Here is a 26,276-nt window from a genome sequence, read left to right on the forward strand (position 1 = left end):
TGAGGTAGGAGCCCAGGATGTTGAATCTGCAGTGAGCCATGATGGTGCCACTGCACTCCAACTTGGGCGACAGAGTAAGAACCTATCTTCCAAAAAAAAAAAAAAAAAAAAACCAAAAAAAAAAACAAGGAACTCAGCGCCTGATACATAGTAGACACATCATAAGTGTTATTTAAACATAAATGCATGTAAATCCTATCAGGACATGATTTTTTGGAATGAGAAAGTCTTGGTTAAAAAAAAAAAAAGCCTTTAATAATCCATGTGTAATAAACTTTAGTTTCAGAACTACACTGAGACCAGGTTGGGGGGGAGGGAAGAAAAAAATATTTAATCCTAAAAATCAATCTCTACAGGTAAAACTAAATGTATTGAATTTTCCCTACATGAAATCAATGGAGGGAGGTTCTACCTAGTAATTTTCTCCTTGGTTTTCTACCAGTAAATAAAAATAAACCATATAATAAAGTGTCACAGTGGACAAAACAGCAGTAATTAGAAATACATCCTGCTGCCTACCATTTTGAGATTGGAAAAATAAGACCTCATTCCTCCGATTCCCCAAAGCTGTAAAAGAAGTACATTTTAATAAGGCTACCTTACTAACTAGCTCTTTATATACCATCTTACTTGATGGAGATTACACTATCCCCCTTCTCCACAAATTAGGTAAGCCAGAACTCTTTGTAATTCAAATCCACCACAGGGGTAGAGAAAAAGATACCAAAAACAGAAAGCAAACTAAAGCAAGACTTCACTAAAAATAGCCAGGCAAAATATATCCTAATAAGGATATTGATTCAGGGCAAAAGTTCAAACGGGAAACTTTCAGGTTGTATATGTTCGGCATTTTATTCTCTGTGAATCAATCCTTGGTGCTGAATCAACAGCTTTTATTTGAATAAACTCTATGGTCCATTGGGTAAAGAGCAATTTAGCTTCTAGGTTGACCTGTTAAATGGCATTTGCAAATGTCATTCTTTGTAGAACTTAAACACACAGCAGGTTAACAACAGTGTTTTAGTCACTCCCAGGCCTTTCAAAGTTGGTACATTTGCCTAATTTTAGGCTGCTGATGGTAATTTACTACTTTATTTCACCATCATGTCTGTTGCTATGGTTAAAAATAAACTGACTGCAAGACACTTGGAATATAACTGGCAAACATTATATCATTGATGAACATTTCTGTTTTAAACCTATTCATCAAAAAACGAAAAAGGTTAGAGGCTAGTTTTCCAGTATGTCATAAAATATTTTTCTTTCCAATACCCCACAGGTATAAGAAGCTTTATTCAATAAAGAACTTCAGCTCTATTCAAACAACATCATTTCTTGGATCTCTTCATACCTGTGTAAACTACTACTTTAATTTTTAGGTGCTGTATCTGGCAACTGCTATTGGCAAATGATTGCTTCCTTTTAATGGAAAAATTATTCCTTTTATCCAAAAAAAGTCATAAGCAAATGACTGCAGTATTTCAAATAAATTATATACTATGTAGAAATTCCTAGTCTTGATGTACCAAGGTATTTGCAAACCAAAAACCAAAAACATTCTATTACCAAATACTTAACTTCTAAAGAGAATATAAAATGCTAAGAATTTAGAAATGTATGTATTATAGTGCCTTAACACTGTAAAAAAGACATCTCAAAAACTTTAAAGAATTTTCTACTGATAATGTTTTTATGAAGTCAGTACTTTTACACTAAGGAGAACTATAGATGGATCCCATTGGAGTCTATAAACATTACTGTGTAGAAGCCTAAAAAGGCACTGCTAGGGAAGAGTGAAAGGTATTTTTTTCTATTTTTCCTTTTTTTTTTTTTTTTTGAGATGGAGTTTCACTCGTTGCCCAGGCTAGAGTGCAATGACATGATCTTGGCTCACCGCAACCTCCGCCTTCCAGGTTTAAGCGATTCTCCTGCCTCAGCCTCCCGAGTAGCTGGAATTACAGGCATGCACTACCACGCCCGGCAAATTTTGTGTTTTTCGTAGAGATGGGGTTTCTCCATGTTGGTCAGGCTGGTCTCAAACTCCCAACCTCAGGTGATCTACCTGTCTTGGCCTCCCAGAGTGCTGGGATTACAGGCATGAGCCACCGCGCCTGGCCTATTTTTCCATTTTCTTTACAAATGGGAGTTGAATCTGTAGTTCTAAACATAAAATTCTATAAATTCATGGTACAGTTGACAACATCTCTGGACCAGGTTAAAAACAAAAACAAAAACAAAAACAAAAACAAAAAAAACACAAGACCTTTAAGTTCCCTTATCTCTCAATGTTTTAGTTTTCTCATCTGTAAAATAAAGATAATAGAAGATTAATTTATAAGGAATCTTTCCCTTTCTGCATTTCTCTCAATGTTTTACTTTTCTCATCTGTAAAATAAAGATAATAGAAGATTAATTTACAAGGAATCTTTCCCTTTCTGCATTTCTCTCAATGTTTTACTTTTCTCATCTGTAAAATAAAGATAATAGAAGATTAATTTACAAGGAATCTTTCCCTTTCTGCATTTCTGATTCTTTAGTAAGGTTAGGTTCTAGCACAAGGTAGCCTAAACAGTGGTAGCCTCAGGCAAAACAAAAACAAAGGAACAACAATAAGGCCGGCATGGTGACTCAGCCTGTAATCCCAGAACTTTGGGAGGTTGAGGCCGGCAGATCACGAAGTCAAGAGATGGAGACCAGCCTGGCCAACATAGTGAAAACCCATCTCTACTAAAAACACAAAAAATTAGCCGGGCATGGTGACAGGCGCCTGTAATCCCAGCTACTCGGGAGGCTGAGGCAGGAGAATCGCTTGAACCTGGGAGGTGGAGCTTGCAGCGACCCAAGATCGCACCACTGCACTCCAGCCAGGGCAACAGGGCGAGACATGAGACACGGCATCAAAACAAACAAACAAACAAACAAACAAACATCAAAAGAGCTATCAGTAAAATCAGTTCATTGGAGTAGTACTTGACTTTTCACCCAAAGAACTTTATTCAGGTTTTACTTTAGAATAACGTAATTTATTTACCTACAATTCTTTTTTTGTTTTGTTTTGTTTTGCAGACGGAGTCTTGTTCTGTTGCCCAGGCTAGAGTGCAATGGCGGGATCTCGGCTCACTGTAACCTCTGCCTCCCAGGTTCAAGCGATTCTCCTGCTTCAGCCTCTCAAATAGCTGGGATTACAGGCATGTACCATCACAGCTGACTAATTTTTGTATTTTTAGTAGAGACGAGGTTTCACCATGTTGGCCAGGCTGGTCTCAAACTCCCAGTCTCAAGTGATCTGCCCACCTTGGCCTCCCAAAGTGCTGGAATTACAGGCATGAGCTACTGTGCCTGGCCTATTCACCTACAATTCTACAAACTGATTAAACAACAAATCAAGATAAAGCTAAACAGAGAACTCACAATAAAGGACAGATCTATCACAATGTATTATAACCAAAGCCATAATAGACAATAACAACCACAATTCAGGTAAATATTAGAAAATGGTCATTTCTACTCTATTTGCAGTGTTAAAGGAAACAGTCAAAAGTAAAAGAAAATTTGATCATTTAAAAAAACATACCCAAAGAATTCACCACATAGGATACTGCATTCCTCAAAATTACCATGTAGAATTAAGTGTAAGATATAACTGAAACTATATCTGTCTTTATAGTTATCTATTCTATCCACTTTTTAATGCATCATTTGTTTTGTTCCTTCCTAAAACACCCCTCTTAACCATGAAACAAAGTACTTCAAAGGATCCCAGATAAAGAATGACACATGCTAAGGAAAAAAACTGTGTTAGAAATTAAAGCAAATAATAAAAATAAATAAATAAAAATAAAAAAGAAATTAAAGAATAAGGGAGAGAGCAATTAAATGTAAGCACATAATTTTCAAAAATACAAAGGAAAACTGACCACTTCTAATGGTGTTTTTCCATTTTAACAGATATAGAAATGTCCAATTTAAGGCAATAATTAAGGCCAAGTAAGGTGGCTCATGACTGTAATCCCAGCACTTTGGGAGGCCGAGGTGGGAGGATAACTTGAGCCCAGGAGTTCAAAACCAGCCTGGGCAACAGAGTGAGACCCCATCACTACAAAACACAAAACAAAAAATTAGCAGGGCATGGTAGCACGTCCCTATAGTCCCAGCTATAGGCATGGGGTGGGAGGCTGGGGTGGGAGGATTGCTTGAGTGGAGGAGGTCAAGGCTGCAGTGAGTCGTGACTGTGCCACTGCACTCCAGCCTGGGTAACAGAGTGAGACCCTGCCTCAAAAAAGAAAAAAAAGAGCAATTAACAAAAACCTTTAATTAAATATATTATTAATAACAACAGTCTATATTTAGCAAAAGTGAACAGAAGGGAGAGGAAGTGCTATAGCAGTATTTATTGAATAGCTACTATACACCAAACACTGTACTTGGTGTTTATATACGTTGTGTCATTTAATCATCACAGCAATTTTAAAAGGATTCTTTTCTCAATATTACAGATAAAGAAACCAAGGCTTAGGAAAGGTAAGAAACTCACTCAAAGTTGCTAAATAAAAATAAAACCAGCTAACTTTGGACAGCCAAATATGTCCTCTAGTACATAATCACTGCAAATTGTTGTGTATAATTAGGCCCAAATACAAAATCTTGTAGCCTCAAAGCGAGGAATGGCTTTCCAGTAGCCTGTAGCAGTTACAGAAAAAATAACATTCTCATATATTTGATTTCAATGAGAGTATAAATTTTTTAAACTGCACATGTCGACTCAACTGCTCCAATTTTATAACTAAAACAATGGATTAATATTTTATATACATCTAAATGTAAACTTTTATATTCAATGTCTTTTGGTCCTAATAGACACAATCAGCATTTTAAGAGACAATCAATAATTTATCACAAAGTAGGTTTGACAATCCTCCAAGATTAGGACATTGAGAAATATACACTCTGGTTTAACTTATATGCACTTTTTAAAAAGTGAAGAATGTTATTATTTATAATAAGAAAGGAAACCTCAAAATCGTTAGGTTAAACAACCCAAATATCTATTTATTTAATAAGAACTGAAAGCAGAAAATTGTGCTTAATTTTGCCCAAATGTATTCCTTAACACTTCATATAAGAGGAGATAGGTGCCAGGCATGGTGGCTCACACTTGTAATTCCAGCACTTCGGGAGGCCAAAGCAGGAGGGTTGCCTGAGCCCAAGAGTTCAAGGTCAGCCCGAGCAACACAATGAGACCCTGTCTCATTGTAAATTAAAACAAAATTAGCCAGGTGTGGTAGTGCATGCCTATAGTCACAGCCTCACTTACTGAGGTGGGAAGATCGCTTAGGCCTGGGAGGTTGCGGCTGCAATAAGCTGTGATGGTGCCACTGTACTCCAACGCAGGTAACAGAGAGAGACCCTGCTTCAAAAAAAAAAAAAAAAAGAAAGAAAGAAAGAAAAAGAAAGAAAGAAGAAAAGAAATTCTCACTTCCTGTTCTGCAAGGTATCTGTAAGGATGTTTTATATTTAAAATGTTTTAAATTAAAAGAAGAAAGGCCGGGCATGGTGGCTCACGCCTGTAATCCCAGCACTTTGGGAGGCCAAGGCGGGCGGATCACAAGGTCAGGAAATCGAGACCATCCTGGCTAACACAGTGAAACCCGGTCTCTACCGAAAATACAAAAAATTACCAGGCATGGTGGCGGGCACCTGTAGTCCCAGGTACTCAGGAGGCTGAGGCAGGAGAATGGTGTGAACTCGGGAGGCGGAGCTTGCAGCAAGCTGAGATTGCTCCACTGCACTCCAGCCTGGGCAACAGAGCGAGACTCTGTCTCAAAAAAAAAAAAAAAAAAAGAGGACCTAGGTGTTTGACAATCATAACATCTAAGAACACGAAGAAAATATTTAGGATCCTGATCTTCTCTTACTCAGTTATTCACTGGTGGTCTAGGATAGAGCTACACAGATGGAAACAAAGCTACACATCTCCACACAAAATCCATCAAAACCAGTAATATACTTCAGTTACTCTTCAGTAGTAGGTTGAATAGTGTCCCACAAATATTCACATGCACCGGAACCTCAGAATATTTCCTTATTTGGAAATAGGGTCTTTGCAGATGTAATTAGTTAAGGATCTCAAGATGAGATCTTAACTTAGATGGGCCCTAAATCCAATGACTACTGTCCTCATAAGAAGAGGAGAGAACACAGAAAGAGTGTCAAGAAGGCAATGTAAAGATGGAGGTGAAGATTGGAATGATGAATCTACAAGCCAGGGAACAACAAGGATTGTTCACCAGAAGTTAGGAGAAAGCAGAGAACAGTTTTTCCCTCAGAGCCTTTCTCCAGAAGGAACCCATCCTTGTTGACACCTTGATTTTGGACTTCTGGACTCATGAATGGTGAAAAAATAAACTTCTATTGTTTTAAGTCACCCAGTTTGTGGTCATTTGTTATGAAAGATATAGAAAACCAATATAACTTCTTATAATATCTTGTTATAACCACTGAGTTAATTTATTTCATTATCACAATAAATTAAACCATGAGACTATCTATAGAAGCACTCTGGGGAAAAATGCTATATAAATGTATGGTGGTACTCTAACATCATCACCATTCCTGTCATTGTTAAATCAACACATATGTATCTATAATACTAACTCTTTTAAAAAAAAAAAAAAAAAGTGTATACTTTTCCAAAGACAGAGACATCCGAAGTCACCTAAAAACAATCAAACAAACAAACAAACCTCTCAAATTAAACAAATGGGTTATATCAAAGTCTCTTCAGTCTGTTTCTCAAAGAAACTTTAGGATAGGAAGACCAGTGGCCTGAAAGTCAGCAGACCTTAGTTTTGGCTTTAATCACTAATTCATGATCAAGTTATTAACTTCTATGGGTGTCCAATTTCTTACCTATAAAGCAAAAAGTTTAACAGGAACTAGATAACCTCTAATGTCAAACGCTCGACTAGCACATAGTAGAGTTTCTTTTTTCCTTGTAAACAAGTAAAACTAAAACCCAAATTATTTAGGCTAGAGATACCCAAACTGGAGACAGTGTGTGAGTGGAAAATTAAGAATTTCATAACCAAAATAGGGAAGAAAAATCCTAAGTGAAAAGGCAAATGTTACAGCAACTAAACTAACCAATCCATTTGTGCTAGGATAAGTCTTATTTTTGGCGAGTAAGTGACATTAAAAAGGAAGAAGTGGAAAACATGATCAGTGACTGAAGTAAGCAAAATTGAGGTTTATAACTGCTACTTAATCATGATTTTGCTGTATGAGTGTTAGACAACAAACATCAACTAAATACCCACTTTTCTACCACCAGATATTAGAAGTCTACTATTTCAGATTTTCCATTTACAAGAAATTTTAAGCCTCATGAGAATTTTTTGAATCCATGAAATAAAGTACTCTGATAAGTTTAAGGAATATAAAGCAGTAACTCTGGGTTGACGGCTGACCCATATATCAATAATCCTTAAATAAATACAAAAGACAGTGTTACTCCTTTATATACATGAACAAGGCGGAATTCAGAGAAATTAGGCAATTTATCCAAAGTTATACAGACTGTCAAGAACAAGGATTCAAATCTCTGCTTTCTAAAACCCAAAACCTGTGTTCTTGTTAACTATTAAGATACACTGCCTCATATGGTGGTTACCATCAGATGGTTGTGACAAGGTTTTTGGTCTGAGCCCTATTTTACACAGGTGGTCAGCTGGTAAAACTTCATCAGGCTGATTTATATTCCATGTGATTTGCTGAATATATACTATTACTTATTTAAAAATTAATATGTGTTTGTATATACATACTCCCTCCATGCTTTAGTCGGAGCTCTTTAAAAAAAAATCCAATTCAAACTAGCTTCAACAAAGGGGAATTCCTTAGAAGATAACGGCTGAACTACTCAAAGCTAATCTCGGGGTAGAGAGAATCCAGAGACCAGAGTACCATGATGGCCTGTGGTTGTCTCTTTTTCCTATTCATGACCTCTAGTGCTATCTCATTTCCTCCTTTCCACAACTTTCTCCAATACGGTAACACGTCTAGAGATAGCTCCAGACTTTCGTCCTTGTTAACTCCCCCATGAAAGAAGCAAGAGTCTTTTCTATCAGCTCTAATTTTTGAAAAGTTTATAAAAGGACAGCTTAGGTCACTGCACAACCTGGACTGATCACTGTGGCCAAGGGGATGAAGAATCATCTCTGGCTTTGCCTTAACCATGTATCCACCAGTTTGGCCGGATCAAAGGAAGAGTATTCGTAGCAAAAACATGGTCATTAGAGATATTCTTAAGTACTGAAAGACACTCTAATTTATCATCTATTTTATTGCAAGTCATAAGATAGTTACTATTATTATTTTTAAGAGTGATATAGTCATCCCTCAGTATCTGTGGAGGATTAATGCCAGGACCACTTGCAGATATTAAAAATCCATGAATCCTCAAGTCCCTTATATAAGATGGTGTAGTATTTGCATATAACATATGCATATCCTCTCATATACTTTACATCATCTCTAGATTATTTATAATACCTAATATGATATAACTGTTCTATAAACAGTGGTTATACTGTATTGTTTAGGGAATAATGGCAAGGGAAAAAAAAGTCTGTACATGCTCAGTACACACACAACCACCCATTTTTTAAAAATACTTTTAAGCCAGGTATGGTAGCTCACACATGTAATCCCAGTACTTCGAGGCTAGAAGTTGAAGGCCAGCCTGGGAAATATAGCAAGACGCCACCTTTACAAAAAATTTAAAAATGAGCCGGGTGTGGTGGTGCGTGCCTGTAGTCCCAGCTACTTGGGAGGCTGATGTGGGAGGATCATTTGAGCCCAGAAGTTCTAGGTTACAGTGAGATATGATCACACCACTGTACTCTAGCCTGGGAGACAGCAAGGCCCTGTCACTAAAAATAAATAAATAAATAAATAAATAAATAAATAAATAAATATTTTTAAAAATGTATTTTTGATCCACAGTTGCTTGAATCTACAGATGTGGAGCCCACAGACCTCGAGGGCTGACTGTATTTCATATTTATTGACAATTTATAAACCACTTAAACACTTATTTTTATTTTTTAGAGATGAGAGTCCTGTTATGCTGCCCAACCTGGACTCAAAATGTTGGACTCAATCAATGCCTCAGCTGTGTAAGTAGCTGGGACTATAGGTGTGCAACATCATACCTGGTAAAAAATTTTCAAGAAACCTTATTTAGATTATTGGAGCAAGATGGCCAAATAGCAATCATGCTAGCAATCATGCTCCCAGAAGGAACACCAAATTGAACAAACTACACAAGAAAGCACCTCCATAAGAACCAAAAATCAGGTGAGTAAACACAGTACTTTGTTTTAACCCTTATCAGGGAAAGACACACTGAAAAGGGTAGGAAAGACAGTCTGGAATTGTCAACACCACCCCTCCCACATTCCCAGTAGCAGCCGTGTGGCGTGGACAGAGTATATCAACGTGCTTGGGGGACAGAAAGTGTAGTGATTATGAGACTTTGCATTGGAACTTGGTGCTGCCCTGTCACAGTGGAAAGCAACATGGGGCAAAATTCAGCTGGTGCCCATGGAGGCAGCATTTAGACCAGTCCTAGGCAGAGGGGTATTATCCAGCCCAGCAGTCAGAAACTGCATTCTGGCTAGCCCTACCACTACAGACTAACGCCTTCTGGGGTCCTAAATAAACTTGAAAGGCAATCTAGGCCACAAGGACTGGAATTCTTAGGCAAGTCCTGGTACTGTGCTGGGCTCAGAGCCAGTAGACTTGGTGTGCATGCAACCCAATGAGATAGCAGCTGGGGTAGCCAAGAGGATGCTTGCACCACTCCTTCCCCAACCCCAGGCAGCGCAGCTCACAGCTCTGGGAGAGACTCCTTCCCTCCATTTGGGGAGAGGAGAGTGAAGAGTAAGGAGGACTAAGAAGACTTTGTCTTGGAACTTGGATAGTAGGTAAGCCACAACAGAATAGGGCACTGGGCAGAGTACTGAAGTGCCCATTCCAGGCTGTAGCTCCCAGACAACCCTTCTAGACACCCTGGGACAGAAGGGAACCCACTGCCTTGAAGGGAAGGACACAGTCCTGGCATGATTCATCACCTGCTGACTAAACAGCCCTTGGGTCTTGAATACACGTAAGTGGTACCCAGGCAGTACTCACTGCAGGCCTTGGGTGAGACTCAGGGTCCTGCTGGCTTTGGGTGTGACCCAGCACATTCTCAGCTGTGATGGCTACAAGGAATAATTCCTTCTGCTTAAGGAAGAGAAAGGGAAGAGTAAGGGGGACTTTGTCTTGCAGCCTGGGCACCAGCTCGGCCACAGTAGGGTAGAACACCAGGCAGACTCCTGGGTTCCTTGATTCCAGGCCTTGGGTCCCGGTCAGCATTTCTGGACCCAGCATGGGCCAGAGCAAAGCCTGCTACCCTGAACGGAGAAAACAGGCCTGGCAGCACTCACCAAACACTGAATAAAGAGCCCTTGGTCCTTGAGCGAACACTGGCAGTAGCCAAGCAGTACTTGCTGTGGGCTTGAGGTGGTGGTGGCCACAGGGAGAAACTCCTACATGAGCAAAGGAGAAGGAAGAGTGCAAAGAACTTTGTCTTGTGGCTTGGGTGCCAATGCAACTGCAGCAGAATAGAGCATGAAGTAGATTTCTAAGATTCCTGACTCCAGGCTCTGGCTCCTGGATGGCATTTCTGTACCTGCCCTGGGCTAGGGTCGGGGGTGCGGAGAGTGGGGCAGGGGAGCTTGATGCTCTGGAGGGAAGGATGCAACAAACCTGCTGACTGAAGAGCTCTTGGGCCTTGAGTGAATGTTAGTGATAGCCCAGGGAGTGGTCGCTGTAGGCCTTGGGCGAGACCCAGTGCCATACTGGCTTCGGGTCTAACCTGCACAGTCCTAGTAGTGGTAGCCAAAGGAGTGCATGCACTACCCTTCCCCCAGCTCCAGGCAGCTCAGCAGACAGAGAGACTCCATTTGTTTGGTGAAAGGTAAGGGAAAGGAAGAGACTCTCCCTGATAATCCAGGGAGTTTTCCCACTTCTTACTCAAGATAACCAAAGCAGTACCTGCACAAGTCTGCAAGAGTCACTGCATTACCAAGCTTGGGTTGCCCCCTAATGCAGATACGGCCACAATGACCAAAGATTTAGATCACAAAACTAAATTCCCTTTGAACACTTGGAAATCCTTCCCAAGAAGGATAGGTACAAACAAACCCAGACTGCAAAGAATACAATAAATACCTAACTCTTCAATGTCCAAACATCAATGAACACCCACAAACATCAAGAAGATCCAGGAAAACATGACCTCACCAAATGAACTAAATAAGGCACCAGTGACCAGTTCCAGAGTGACAAAGATATGTGACTGTTAAGACAGATAATTCAAAATAGCTATTTTGAGGAAGCTCAATGAAATTCAAGATAAAAAGGAGAAGGAATTTGGAATCCTATTAGAAAAATTTTACAATAAGATTGAAATAATTTTAAAATGTAAATCAAATTCAGGGGCTTCAAGATACACTGGCTGACTTTAAAAAAAAGAGAGAGAAAAAAAAATCTGGAGCTGAGTGGCCAGGCCCGGTGGCTGACACCTGTAATCCTAACACTTTGGGAGGCCAAGGTGAGCTCAGAAGTTCAAGACCAGCCGGACAACACGCTGAAACCCTGTCTCTATTAAAATACAAAAAATTAGCTGGGTGTGGTGGTGCACGCCTGTAGTCCCAGCTACTCAGGAGGCTGAGGCATGAGAATTGCTTGAACCCAGGAGGCAGAGGTTCCAGTGAGCTGAGATCACACCACTGCACTCCAGCCTGGGCAACAGAGCAAGACTCTGTCTCAAAAAAAAAAAAATCCAGAGCTGAAAAGTTCAACTGACACACTAAAGAATACATTAAAGTCTGTCAACAGCAGAACTGATCAAGCAGAAAAAAAGAATTAGTGAGCATGCTATTTGAAAATACAGTCAGAAGAGACAAAAGAAAAAAGAATAAAAAAGAATGAATCATGCCTACAAGATCTAGAAAATACCCTCAAAAAGGCAAATCTAAGAGTCACTTACTTTTCTTTTTTTTTTTTTTTTTTCTGAGACGGAGTCTCGCTCTGTCGCCCAGGCTGGAGTGCAGTGGCGCGATCTCGGCTCACTGCAAGCTCCGCCTCCCGGGTTTACGCCATTCTCCTGCCTCAGCCTCCTGAGTAGCTGGGACTACAGGCGCCCGCCACCTCGCCTGGCTAGTTTTTTGTATTTTTTAGTAGAGACGGGGTTTCACCTGTTAGCCAGGATGGTCTCGATCTCCTGACCTCGTGATCCGCCCGTCTCGGCCTCTCAAAGTGCTGGGATTACAGGCTTGAGCCACCGCGCCCGGCCGAGTTACTTACTTTTAAATGGAGGTAGAGAGAGAGAGATTGGGGTAAAAAGTTTATTCAAAGAGATAATAACAAACCTAAAGAAAGATATCAATATTCAAGTATAAGAAGGTCATAGAACACCAAGCAGATTTAACCCAAAGACTACCTCAAGGCATTTAATAATCAAACTCCTGAAGGTCAAGAATAAAGAAATGAGCCTAAAATTAGCAAAAGAAAAGAAACAAATAACATGCAATGGAGCTCTAATACATCTGGCAGCAGACTTATCCGTGGAAACCTTACAGGCCAGGAGAGAGTGGCAGGACATATTTAAAGCGCTGACGGAAAACAACTTTTACCCTCTAATAGTATATCCAGGAAAAATATCCTTCAAACATAAAGGAGAAATACTTTCTTAGACAAACAAAAGGTGAGAGATTTCATCAACACCAGATCTGCCCTTCAAGAAATGCTAAAGGGGGTTCTTCAATCTGAAAGGAGGTTAAAAAGCAGTAAGAAATCATCTGAAGGTACAAAACACACTGGTAATAGTTAAGTACACAAACACAGAATATTGTAACACTATAGTTGTGATATATAAACCAATCATATATTGAGTAAAAAGACTAAAAGATGAACCTATTAAAAATAATAACTATAACAACTGTTCAAGATAAAGACAGTATAAAAAGATATTAATAGAAACAAAAAATTAAAAAGCAAGGGGCATAAAGTGAAAGTATAAAGTTTTTATTCCTTTTCTCTTTGCTTGTTAGTTTTTGCAATCAGTATTAAGTTGTCATCAGTTTAAAATAATGGGTTATGAGATGTTACTCGCAAGGGTCATGGTAACCTCAAATCAAAAAACCTACAACAGATACACAAAAAATAAAAAGCAAGAAATCTAATTTTTCTATTTTTAGTAGAGATGGGTTTCACCATGTTGGCCAGGCTGGTCTTGAACTCCTCAAGTGATTTGCCCACCTCAGCCTCCCAAAGTGTTGGGAATACAGGTGGGAGCCACCGTGCCCATCCAAAAGTAAACTTGAAAAAATTAACCAGGTTGGTGGCACATGCCTGTGGTCCCAGCTACTCAAGAGGCTGAGGCAGGAGGATTGCTTGAGCCTAGGAATTCAAAGCTGCAGTGAGTTATAAGTGTGCCACTGCACTGCAGCCTGGGCAACAGAGCAAGGCTGTCTCACAAAAAAAAAAAAAAAAAAAAAAACCTTTAGAAACTACACAAACACATGGAAATTAAAATTAAACAATATGCTCCAGAATTATCAGTGAGTCCATAAAGAAATGAAGAAAATTTTAAAAATTATTGAAACAAATAAAATAGAAATACAACATACTAAAACTTATGAGACACAGGGAAAGCAGTACTAAGAGGAAAGTTTAATCCTCTTTAATCCAATCAGCCCCCATATCAAAAAAGTAGAAAAACTCAAACAATCTAACAGTGCATCTTAAATAACTAGAAAATAAGAGCAAATCAAACCCAGAATCGGTAGAATAAATAATAAAGATCAGAGCAGTAATCCCAGCACTTTGGGAAGCCAAGGCAGTCGGATCACTTGAGCTCAGGAGTTCAAGACCAGCCTGAGTAACATAGTGAGACCCGTCTCCAAATAAAAAAAAAATAAAAAATAAAAAAGCAGAAATAAATGAAATTGAAACAAAAAAATACAAAAGATCAATGAAGTAAGTTTGTTTTATGAAAAAATAATCAACAAACCTTTAGCCACACTAAGAAAAAAAGAAGACACAAACATAATTAAAGATGAAAAGGGACATATTACAATGAACTCTACAGAAATTCAAAGGATCATTAGAGACTACTATGAGCAACTATATGACAATAAATTGGAAAACCCAGAAGAAATGGACAAATTCCTAAACAGACAACCTACCAAAATTGCACCATGAAGAAATCCAAAATCTGAACAGACCAATAAGTAATGAGATCAAAGCTGTAATAAAAGGTCTCCCAGCAAAGAAAAGCCCAGGACCCTATGGCTTCACTGCTATACTTTACCAAACATTTAAGGAACTAATACCAATCCTCCTCAAACTATTCTGAAAAGCAGAGAAAGAGGGAATACTTCCAAACTCATTTTGTGAGGCCAGTATTACTGATACCCAAACCAGACAAAGACATATGAAAAAAAGAAAACTATAGGTCAGTATCCCTGATAACCACAAAAATCCTCAACACACTACTAGCAAACCGAATATAACAACACATTAAAAAGCTCATTCATCATGACCAAGTGGGATTTATCCATGGATGCATGATGGTTCAACATATGCAAATCAATCAATGTGATACATCATATCAACAAAATGAAGGACAAAATCAATCAACATCCCTTCATAATAAAAACACTAAAAAAACTGGGTATAGAAGGAATATACCTCAACACAATAAAAGCCATATATGATGGATGCATTGCTGGTATCAAACTGATTAGGGAAAAGCTGGAAGACTTTCCTCTAAGATCTGAAACACAACAAGGATGCCCATTTTGCTTCCCCCCCCCCCCAGTGCCCCCACATTCTGGGAAGAAAACAGATCACTTTTTTTTTTCTTTTTTGTTTTGTTTTTTTCTGAGACAGGGTCTCACTCTGTGAACTAGGCTGGAGTGAGTGCAGTGGCACAATCATGGCTCACTGCAGCCTCAACCTCCTGGGCTCAAGTGATTCTCCTGCCTCTACCTCCCAAGTAGTTGGAACTACAGGTGTATGCCACCATGCCTAGCTTATTTTTTTTCTATTTTTTTAGAGACAAGGTCCCACTATGTTGCCTGGCTGCTCTAGAACTCCTAGGTTCAAGAGATCCTCCTGCCTTAGCTAAGATTACCGGTGTGAACCATCGTGCCTGGCTTTTTTTTTTTTTTTTTTTTTTTTTTGAGACAATGTCTTGCTTTGTCTTTCAGGCTAGAGTGCAGTGGCACAAACTGGCTCACTGCAGGCTCACTTCTAGGGCTCAAGTGATCCTGCCACCTCAGCTTCCCAAGTAGCTGGAAATAAAGGGGCTTGCCACCACACCTGGCTACTTTTTTTTTTTTTTTTTTTTTTTTTAATTTTGTAGAGACAGGGTCAAGCCATGTTCCCCAGGCTGATATTGAACTCCTGGCTTCAAGCAATTCTCCCACTTCAGCCTCCTGAAGTTCTGGGATTAAGGCATGATCCACAATGCCCAGCCACTGCCCACTTTCACTAATGTTATTCAACACGGCAATGGAAGTCCTAGTTAGGGCAATTAGACAAGAGAAGGAAATACAAGACATCCAAATTAGAAAGGAAGAAGTCCAATTATCTTTGTTTGCAGATGATATGATCTTTTATTTGGAAAAACCTAAAGACTGCACCAAAAATCTATCAGAACTGATGAACAAATTCAGTAAAGTTGCAGAATGCGATCAACGTAAAAAAATCAGTAGCATTTCTATATACCAAAAGTGAACAATCTGAAAAAGAAACCAAGAAAGTAATTCCATTTACAATAGCTACAGATAAAATAAGATACCTAGGAATAAACTTAATCATGCAAATGAAATGTCTCCACAGTGAAAACTACGAAACACCGATGCAAACAATTAATATTGTTAAAATATGCATACTACCCAAAGCAATCTACAGATTCAATGTAAGCACTATCAAAACGCCAACGACATTCTTCAGAGAAATAGAAAAAATAATCCTCGAATTTTATCTGGAACCACAAAAGACCAAGAATAGCCAGACATTCTGAGTGAAAAGAACAAAACTGGAGGAATCATATTGCATGACTTCAAATTATACTACAGAGCTATTGTAACAAAACCAGCATGGTGGCCGGGTGCAGTGACTCACGCCTGCAATCCTAGCATCTTGGGAGGCCGAGGTGAGTGATCACTTGAGGTCAGTTCGAGACCAGCCTGGCCAACTGAAGAAACCCCGTCTCTACTAAAAAAAAAAAACAAAAATACACACACACACACACACACACACACACACACATAAATTAGCCAGGCATGATGGTGCATGCCTGTAATCCCAGCTACTCCAGAGGCTGAGGCATGAGAATCACTTGAATCCAGGAGGCAGAGGTTGCAGTAAGCCCAGATCGCGCCACTACACTCTAGCCTGGGTGAAACAGAGGGAGACTCCATCTCAAAAAAAACAAAAGCAAAACAAAAAAACCCCAGCATGGTACTGGCATAAAAAAAGACATGTAGATCAGTGGAACACAATGGAAGCCCAGAAACAAATCCATATAACTACAGTGAACTCATTTCAACAAAGGTACCAAGAACATCACAATGGATGTTCTCTTCAATAAATGGTAAAATGACGCTGGGAAAACTGGATATCCATATGCAGAAGAATGAAACTAGACACCAATCTCTCATCATATACACAAATCAAATCAAAATTGATTAAATATTTAAATCTAAGACTTTAAACTATGAAACTACTACAAGAAAATATTGGGGAAACTCTCCAAGATATTGGACTGGCCAAAGGTTTCTTGAGTAATACTACCAAAGCACAGGCAACCAAAGTAAAAATGGAGAAATGCGATCACACCAAGTTAAAAAGCTTCTGCAGAGCAACGGAAAATATCAACAAAGAGACAATGTACAGAATGATAGAAAATACGTGCAAACTACCCATCTGACAGTGAATTAATAACCAGAATATACAAGGAGCTCAAACAACTTTATAGGGAAAAAAAATCTAATAATCCATTTTAAAAATGGGCAAAAGGTCTGAATAGACATTTCTCAAAAGAAGACACAAATGGCAAACATGTATATGAAAAAGTGCTTCACATTATGGATCATCAGAGAAATGCAAATCAAAACTACAATGAGATATCATCTTACCTCAGTCAAAATGGCTTTTCTCCAGAAGACAGGTAATAACAAATGCTGGCAAGGATGTGGAGAAAAGGGAATCCCTGTACACTGTTGGTAGGAATGCAAATTAGTACAGCCACTATGGAGAACAGTATGGAGGTTCCTTGAAAAACTAAAAATAGAACTACCATATGATCCAGCAAGCCCACTCCTAGGTATATACCCCAAAAAAGGAAATTAGTATATTGAAGAGATATCTGCACTCCCATGTTAACTGCAGCAGTTATTCACGATAACCAAGATTTGGAATCAACCTAAGTGTCCATCAATGAATGAATGGATAAAGAAAATTTGGTACATATACACAATGAATAGTATTCTGTCATGAGAAAGAACGAGATCCTGACACTTGCAACAACATGAATGGAACTGGAGGACATTATGTTAAGTGAAATAAGCCAGGCACAGAGAGACATACTTCACAGGTTCTCACTCATCTGTGGGAGCTAAAAATTAAAAGAACTGAACTCATGAAAATGGAGAATAGAATGATCATTACCAGAGGCTGGAAAGGGTAGTAGGGATGGGAAACAGAGATGGTTAATGGGTATAAAACCACAGTTAGATAGAATGAATAAGATCTAGTACTTGACAGCACAACAGGGTGACTACAGTCAATAATAATTTACTGTACAATTTAAAATAACTAAAAGAGTATAATCAGAACATTTGGAACACAAAGAAACGATAAACACTTGAGGTAATGGATACTCCATTTACACTGATGTGATTATATGTTTGTATGAAAATATCTCATGTACCCCATAAATATATAAACCTACTATGTACCCATAAACATAAAAATAGATTTAAAAATTATATTTAAATTTGACTTATCCTGTCACAACCTGTGTGATTCATCCAAGGGAAGCATTACTATCTGCAGCTTAAAAAAGAAAAAACTGAGGCTCATAAAAATTAAATAACATGTTCAATATTATAAGCTGGTAAATGTCACAAAATCAAATAGAGGTCTCGATGCTATACACAGTGCTCTTTCAACCTTATTATACTATAAAGCATGGTAGTTTAAAAGTACATTCAAGAAAAGGACATAAAAGTGAAAATGTAATAAGCGCCTTTGTCTATGGCTCAGTACTTCTTTTTGGTAGATCTTAATTTTCTCTCTACTACTATAACCAGCTAAGGCAAGAGGAATGTATAGAAAACCATACCCCCTCAGAAGGCACTTCTGTGTATCACTTAGGATGCTTTCAGAAGCAAGAAACTAAAAAACCCAACTTCAAATGACTGAAAAAATACAGGGATTTATTGTCTCACACAGTAAGAAATCCCAAATTAGGTCATTTTCAGAACTGATTAATTTTACAGTTCATAAAGTCCTAAAAGGCTCAAGTTTTCTTTCCATCTTTCATTTCTGACATCCTCAGCCCATTAGAAAGCTCCTTTCATGGGAATTAAGTCACTATAAAAGCTTCAGGCTTGCAGGCTCATGCCTGCAATATCAACACTTTGGGAGGCTGAGGCAAGAGGATCACCTGAAGCCAGGAGTTCAAGACCAACTTGGGCAACAGAGCAAGACCCCACTTCTACAAAAAAGCAAAAAAGGAAGAAAACTACCCGGGCATGACAGTGCAAGCCTGCAGTCCCAGCTACTTGGAAGGCTGAGCAGGAGGACTGCTTAAGCCCAGGAGTCAGAGACTGCAGTGAGCCATGGCTGTGTCACTGCACAACAGATTAAATGACAGAGCAAGACAGGCAGGAAGAGCTGAGAAGAGAAGAGAAGAGAAGAGAAGAGAAGAGAAGAGAAGAGAAGAGAAGACTAATTTCAGGCAACGTGCCTCACCCACCAATGTCCCAAGACAGGAAGGCAACCCTCTATTTCATATCATTATACTGTATTATTTAATATATGTAAAGCACTGAAAAAGTGGCACATAATAAGTATCACATAAAGTTTGCTATTATTATTATTGGTTGTTTTTAGGATGTGAGAGACTTTTCCCAGAAGGCTTCATTTCTCATTAGCCAGAATTGGAATACATGTCCCATTCTATGCCAATCACTGGCAAAGGAAACAGAATGCCATGATTGGATTAGACTTACCAGGATTCACCCCCTCTGAGACTCTGGATACACATTCTTTGGCTATAAAGCCTGTGGAGAGGAATGAATTCCTTAACAAAGTAGAGGCTCTTCCACTAGGAAAAAAGGTCAGGAACAATTTTGGGTAGGAAACCCCTATATGGCAGTCTTCCACACATCCTTTCTTCTCAAGGAGCTAAAAGAGAAGGAGTCTGGAAGGACCTTGGGGCTTGTTCTCACAACATGGAGAAAGGAATAAGCCAACTCTAGAAAAGCAGTAAGAAAAAAGAGGCAGACGGACACATCTGATGGTGCTCTCGTCCTGGGATTAAGTCAACCCTGAGAAAAGCTTCACCACTAAGCACGGTTTAGCTTGAAAGCCAATAAATTTCCCTCTTTAAGATAGTTTGAGTTAGATTTGTCTTACTTACAAAAGAATCCAGGAGACTGATGGAGGAAGGATAATATTAAATGACTGCACATGGTTTTGGAGTTGAAAGCTGAGACTTAATACTTTTGAACCATCCGTGCAACCTTAGGCAAGTTAGTACTCTGAAATGCCCTACACATACTTAAGTAGACACACACACACACACACACACACGTGCACATGCCCACACGCACATTAAACATGGCTGAACTTTACCAAAAAGGTGTTCCCAACTATTTACAATTGATAGCAGTTACCAGTCAAGTTCATATTACTCAGGCTAGTTTCTCATTTAAATTACTAAATGAATCCCAATGCTGGCTCATATTTAAAAGTCGTTAAACATATTCATTAGTTTTCTCATTGCCAATTGACTCCTTAAAGACAATGACCAAGATCCGTATCATACAGTTCTTCTTTAGCCCTGTAAGCTAAATTCACTATTTTACTATCACTATACAATGTTGCTAGTGCTTTTTTTTCCCCCTTTTAAATTTGGGGAGTTTTTCTAAGCCACTTTTCTCCTATATATTTATCCAGTGAAAATAGAACCTCATTCTCTCATAATTTTATCTGCACAGTCACAGTGGAATCTTACGGGTCATTATATTGTTTAAAAGAATACTCAGGGTGTCAATTATCTTTGAATACATGTAACTTCAGGTCCCTATTTCAAATAACTTCCAAAAGATAAGTAACTCCATTCCCTATCCTTGGAAATGAGAAACTAGAAATATGAAAGCAGAGTATTTTGCTACAAAACACATTCAGTAGCTCATTATTAACTAAAAACTATTCTGGTTTCTCCCCTGCTATCATTCTTGTTGCATTAACAGTTCCTCCAAGTTAATAACTGAAAATTACTTCAGACCAATAGGAACTTTAAAATTATTCATAACTATGAAGGCTACAACAGCATAAAATGAAGTTTAAAATTGGATATTAAAGGACTTTTAAAATCTCAGAGTAAACCATGCATAGAATAATTTATTTAGGCCAGTTGCAATGGCTCATGCCTATAATGCCAGCACTTTGGGAGGCTGAGGTGGGCAGACTGCTTGAGGTCAAGAGTTCAAGACCAGCCTGGCCAACATAGCAAAACCTCATCATTACTAAAAATACAAAAATTAGCTGGCTGTAGTAGCATGCGCCTGTAATCCCAGCTGCTCGGGAGGCTGAGGCAGGAGAATTGCTTGAACCCAGGAGGCAGAGGTTGCTGTGAGCCAAGATAGCACCACTGACTCCAGCCAGGGCGACAGAGTGAAACTCCATGTCAACAAAAAACAAAACAAAACAAAAGAATAATTTATTTAAAAATACTTGATAATTAAGTAGAATTTCTGTACACATTTATAATAATTTAAAAGTTTGTTTTCATTTTCTCCTGGAAATATCACATCTGATATTATAGCTCATGTTCAAAAGAGTTTACAAATCAAGTGATGGCTTTTGGCCATTCAATATTCAAATATAAATATAAAAATGTCACAATTTTCTAGTGGAGAAAGGTGACTCTAAAGTGAGTTATGGCTGGGCATGGTGGCTCAGGCCTGTAATCCCAGCACTTTGGGAGTCCAAGGCAGGAGGATCGCTTGAGGCCAGAAGTTTAAGACCAGCCTGGGAAACATGGTGAAATCCCATCTCCACAAAAAAATACAAAAATTAGGTGGGTGTGATAGCATGTATAGGCACATAGTTCCAGCTAGTTGGGGGGCTGAGGCAGGAGGATCATTTGAGCCCAGGAGGTCGAGGCTGCAGTCTGCCGCGTTCACACCACTGCACTTCAGCCTGGGTTACAAAGTGAGACCCTCCCTTAAAAATAAAAAGAAGTGAGTTACTACCAAACAAATATTCAAGAAAATGAAGATAAATGTTTTTGGCTTTTATTTACAAGGATACTACTCAGTATAAGCTGGATACTATTGAATGATAGTTACAAAATCAAAGAGCATTACAATATTAAAACTTTTAAAAATCATATAATCCAGGGCTTCTTAACCTGGGTTTTAAGATAGATGTGATATTTTCTGTATATGTACATTATATACATTTTTCTCAAAATATGATCCTTAGCTTTCAACACAATTTCAAAGGGGTCCGTGATTGAAAACAGGCTGAGAACTATTAGTTAGTCAATGTAGAAAAGTGGAAATTGATGCTCAGAGAAATAAAGTTATTTGCCTGTGGTTAATCAGTAAGTACAACTGCAGTTCTCCTGCCTTCATTTCACTGACGCATAAACACCTCTAAAAATTTTTTTAATAAGCATATATTTAAGAGACAAACAGATCTGTATGACCTAAGCCAGTGAGGGGAACCCTCAGGCTAATGATAAAAGAAAATATTAAGATGGCAGCTGGGAGACATGACTTAAGAACAATCTATTCAGTATGGACTAGATAAAACAGAGAGTTCTAGGAGGGTCAGTTCCAAGAAAGGAAAAAAGGAAGAGATAATACCTGAATATGACTGACTGCAACAAAAGAAGTGTTACAATTTCATCAGAGACTTAGTAAAAGAATTTGAAAAACCAAGCAAAGGGAAAGAAAAGTTACACAGATTGGAAATATTACAACATAACACATCTTTAAATGATACATACACAAACATAATAATGTAAGCACCAAATACTGATTTAACCAAAATTTGGAGTCACTGGGACGATAGAGGGAGGAAACTTAGGGGAAGCTTATAAAAAAGCTAAATCCTAATCATATAGTCAGAAGTCAACAAGTAACATCTACAATAAAATGACCAAGAAAAAACAAGGCAGGCATGCTTCAAAACATGAAATATCATTTTTAAAAATGGTGTTATTCAACAAAGGCTGTCTTAGAGCATAGGTCAGCAAACCAAGGCCTACAGGCCAAATCTAGACCCTTGCCTGTCTTTGTAAACTAAGTTTTACTGGAACACAGCCACGCTCATTAATTTTACATATTGTCTATGGCTGCTTTTGTGCTACAATGGCAACGCAAGGTTGAGTGGTTGCAGCAGAGACCTATGACTCAAAACCTAAATTATTTACTATCTGTTCCTTTAAAGAAAAAGTCAGTCAATCCAATCCTAGTTTAGAACGTTGTATGACATTTTGTATCTCTGACTCCTACATATAAATGCCAGTATTCCATCAAAAGCCATTAGGATGAGGAGTGGGACTCCTCATCTTTGAAACTTTGGTTTCAGAACCACTGAGCTATAAAGATTTTAAAATGATTGCCTCTGGGGGAGCAAAACTCAAAGACTACATAAGGATAGGGATGGATAGTATTGCAGGCTGCCTTTTTTTTTTTTTTTTTTTTTTTGCAATAATCCTTGAAACACTAATCTTTCAACATATTCACATGTATTTCTTCAATAAAATTAAATTTAAAAGCAAACGGAAAAAATAGAGCAAATCAAATCCAGTTAATGGTTCTGGCAACTCCCTAATTTTTGTGATGAGCCTGGGCAACATGGCAAAACCCCGTCTCTACTAAAAATACAAGATCTAGCTGGGCATAGTGGCACATGCCTGTAGTCCCAGCTACTTCGGAGGCTGAGGTGGGAAGTTCACTTGAACCCAGGAGGTCAAGGATGCAGTGAGCCGTGATTGTGCCACAGCACTCCAGACTGGGTTAACAGAGTGAGACCCTGTCTTAAAAATAAATAAATAAATAAATATATAATAGAATATGTGATTACATTTGCTAGTATATTTTATGACATTTCTTATAGTTGCTCTGGAGAATATTTTGGTTGCATGTATCCAAAGCTGCCAGGTAAATGACCCTTGGATAAGAGGGTCATTTCAGTTACAGGGCTAACTTCAGTTACAGGGCTAACTGAATCTGAGTATAATATTTCACACCCTCTGATCCCAAGAAAGGTCAGTCAACCAGGTATGTTCTATAAATGATCTTCAGTAAACTCTAAAGTGTTTAATGTAAAAAGCCAAACAGAGAAAAAGTTTATTAGGTAGAAATTAGAAAAGAGAAAAACTTTCAAAGATACAGACAGGAAAATGTTTAAAGTTTTTTTTTTGTTTTGTTTTCCTTAATTTACAATTTTATTTAGCTCTTTAGCTAAGCAGACTGATTTTTAACTTGACTGGAAGTTTAAAAGTTTAAAAGGAGGCACTAAAAAACACAGAAGACAATTAATAGTATACTGATATCAATACTTCCAATAAAGTACCTCATATGAAAAATGTAATTATATACCTGTGTCATGTTCTACCCAGAAAACAAATAACACATCTAAAAACAGACCATAATCCCATGCCAGCTACTAAGGGAGGTTTAGGTAGGAGGATCACATGAGCCCAAGAGGTTGAGGCTGCAGTGAGCCATGAGTGTGCAACTGCACTCAAGCCTGGGTGACACAGTGAAACCCTGTCTCAAAAAATATTCTTTAAAAAGGCCATATTCTTAGGTTTGTCTAACTTTTAAAATTACTTTTAAAATTAGTAATTTTAAAATAACTTATTTTCAATTGAACAAAATTTTAAAATCATCTGTTTGGCTGGGCGCAGTGGCTCATGCCTGTAATCCTAGCACTTTCAGAGGCTAAGTGAGGTGGGCAGATCACCTGAGGTCAGGAGTTCAAGATCAGCCTGACCAACATGGCGAAACCCTGTTTCTACTAAAAATACAAAAATTAGCCAGGCGTGGTAGCACATGTCTGTAATCCCAGCTACTTGGGAGGCTGAGGCAAGAGATCGCTTGAACCCAGGAGGCAGAGGTTGCAGTGAGCTGAGATCATGCCACTGCACTCCGGCCTGGGTAAGAGAGAGACAGACTCCATCTCAAAAAAAAAAAAAAAAGTGTGTTTTTTCTACCATATAAGAAAAGCTTTAAATGTATCATTATATTTTGTTAACAGACACCTGAAGAATAAGGTATCAAAATGTTTTAAAATGTGAAAACAAATATAATTCACTATGTACACAAAAGATCTAAGGTATTACACGAAACAATGTAAATTTTAAAGAATATAAACAACACTCATTAGGAGTAAACAGTTTACTGTATTTTCAAAAATGCCTATATTCTTTTGGACTTTATAAAGAAAAACATTACATCGGTAAAGCTTATTTTGAAATATATGAGATGATACAGCTATTTAAAGTAGGTATGACAATCCTAAAACATCAAAATAAACACTTCAATATTTCAGGTTGTAAAACAGTCCCCAAAACTTTATTTTACTGAAGAATTCAGCTACTGAATTGTAACTCACAAGAAACAAATTAAAAACTGTTGATACATAATATATAACTGTTGTTACATAATAGCTCTGCTAATCTTTCTCTTAGAAAATTAAAGAAAAATGTTAATGCTTGTATAAAATGCTCATTTTATCCACTCCTGGAGATTTGCATTATATTATAATTAATCTAGCTACTTTGCTATTGTAGAGTAAAAAGTAGAGAAAAAATATTTTTCGGCATCATCTTTCCCATTTATTTAGAAGTAAAATAAGTACAAGGAAAATAAAAATAATCTTCCTTTTCCACTCAAAATCCTAACATCTATAGCATGAAATAAACATATATTTTTGAAATTAAAACATTTAGAAAGCTAAAAGTTTTGACTATCAACTTACCTTCTTTTGATACCAGACTATAGCATCTGTGACTTTGGACGCCATTTATTCCACTGAAATCACACATTGGTCATTTTAGGCTGTGCAAGAGAGAAAAACATACAAATGACTTTGTTTCCACCTTCCAAAAGGAGACAGAACAGCATGCAGACATAGCACTCTGGTTACTTGCAGAGCAAGGGGTGTATGACGAGACTTATATTACACCCTTCCTCATTACTATTTTAGCAACAGGTTCTCTTAAGTAAACAAAAATCAGTTGCCACAATAAAAGAAAGTTCTATTTACGTGAATAAATAACACTTGTTTTCTTACAAAATAGGTTGAATTGTCTCTTTTAAAAAATATTTTACATAAATTTCAGAATTTCCTAGGTTATACCAGAAATTGTACATCTACAAATCCACATACAAGAAACCAATTAATTCAATCAGTAATGTAGTTTTTTTCTAAAAACCAGTGTCAGTTACCGTTGCTAAAGGATGGCTTAATAGAGATGACAGAATTTATAATGACATTTAATTTTCCCTGATACTCAGTAAACACAAAACTGAATTAAAATAACCCAAGAAGCCAAAAAGTATTTATGTTAAATACTAAGCCAATATTAGAGTTAATACACAGGAATAATTAACACTAAAGACTTCCCAGATATCACAGCTTGCTAACTGTCATTTAAGTAATTATGACAATCCTCAAAGATCAAAATAAACACTTTAATATTTCAGTTTATAAAATACAGTCCCTAAGTTTATTTTATTGAAAAAATTAAGCTACTGAATTGTAACTTACAAGAAACAGATTAAAACAGTTGATATGTTATATAACTGCAAATCTCTTTTAAAAATAATTAAACTAAGACAAATACCAAAAACCATTTCATAAGCATCTTTTCTGTATTTGTCTAAAACAGGATTGGTACT

At 37.8% G+C, this 26,276-nt stretch overlaps 1 protein-coding gene across 12 annotated transcripts in view; it reads right to left on the reverse strand.

Moving 5' to 3' along the window:
• The window catches only part of PHTF2 (putative homeodomain transcription factor 2), a 159,506-nt gene that overhangs the window by 93,570 nt on the left and 39,660 nt on the right, over positions 1-26,276 (reverse strand). For 8 of the 12 annotated variants that reach the window (XM_074035677.1, XM_074035673.1, XM_045388652.2 and 5 more), the window contains exon 2: positions 25,354-25,433. Coding sequence is in view for 10 of the 12 variants with exons in the window: in XM_074035673.1 (XP_073891774.1) it covers positions 25,354-25,398 (45 nt within the window). In the remaining 2 variants the exon portion in view is untranslated. Of the gene's footprint in view, positions 1-17,258; positions 17,340-25,353; positions 25,434-26,276 lie in introns of all 12 variants that reach the window. The other 4 variants (XM_065541034.1, XM_045388651.2, XM_045388646.2 and 1 more) reach the window with 1 other exon arrangement.

Source organism: Macaca fascicularis, chromosome 3 (genome assembly GCF_037993035.2).
Source record: "Macaca fascicularis isolate 582-1 chromosome 3, T2T-MFA8v1.1".
Taxonomy (NCBI): Eukaryota; Metazoa; Chordata; class Mammalia; order Primates; family Cercopithecidae; genus Macaca; species Macaca fascicularis.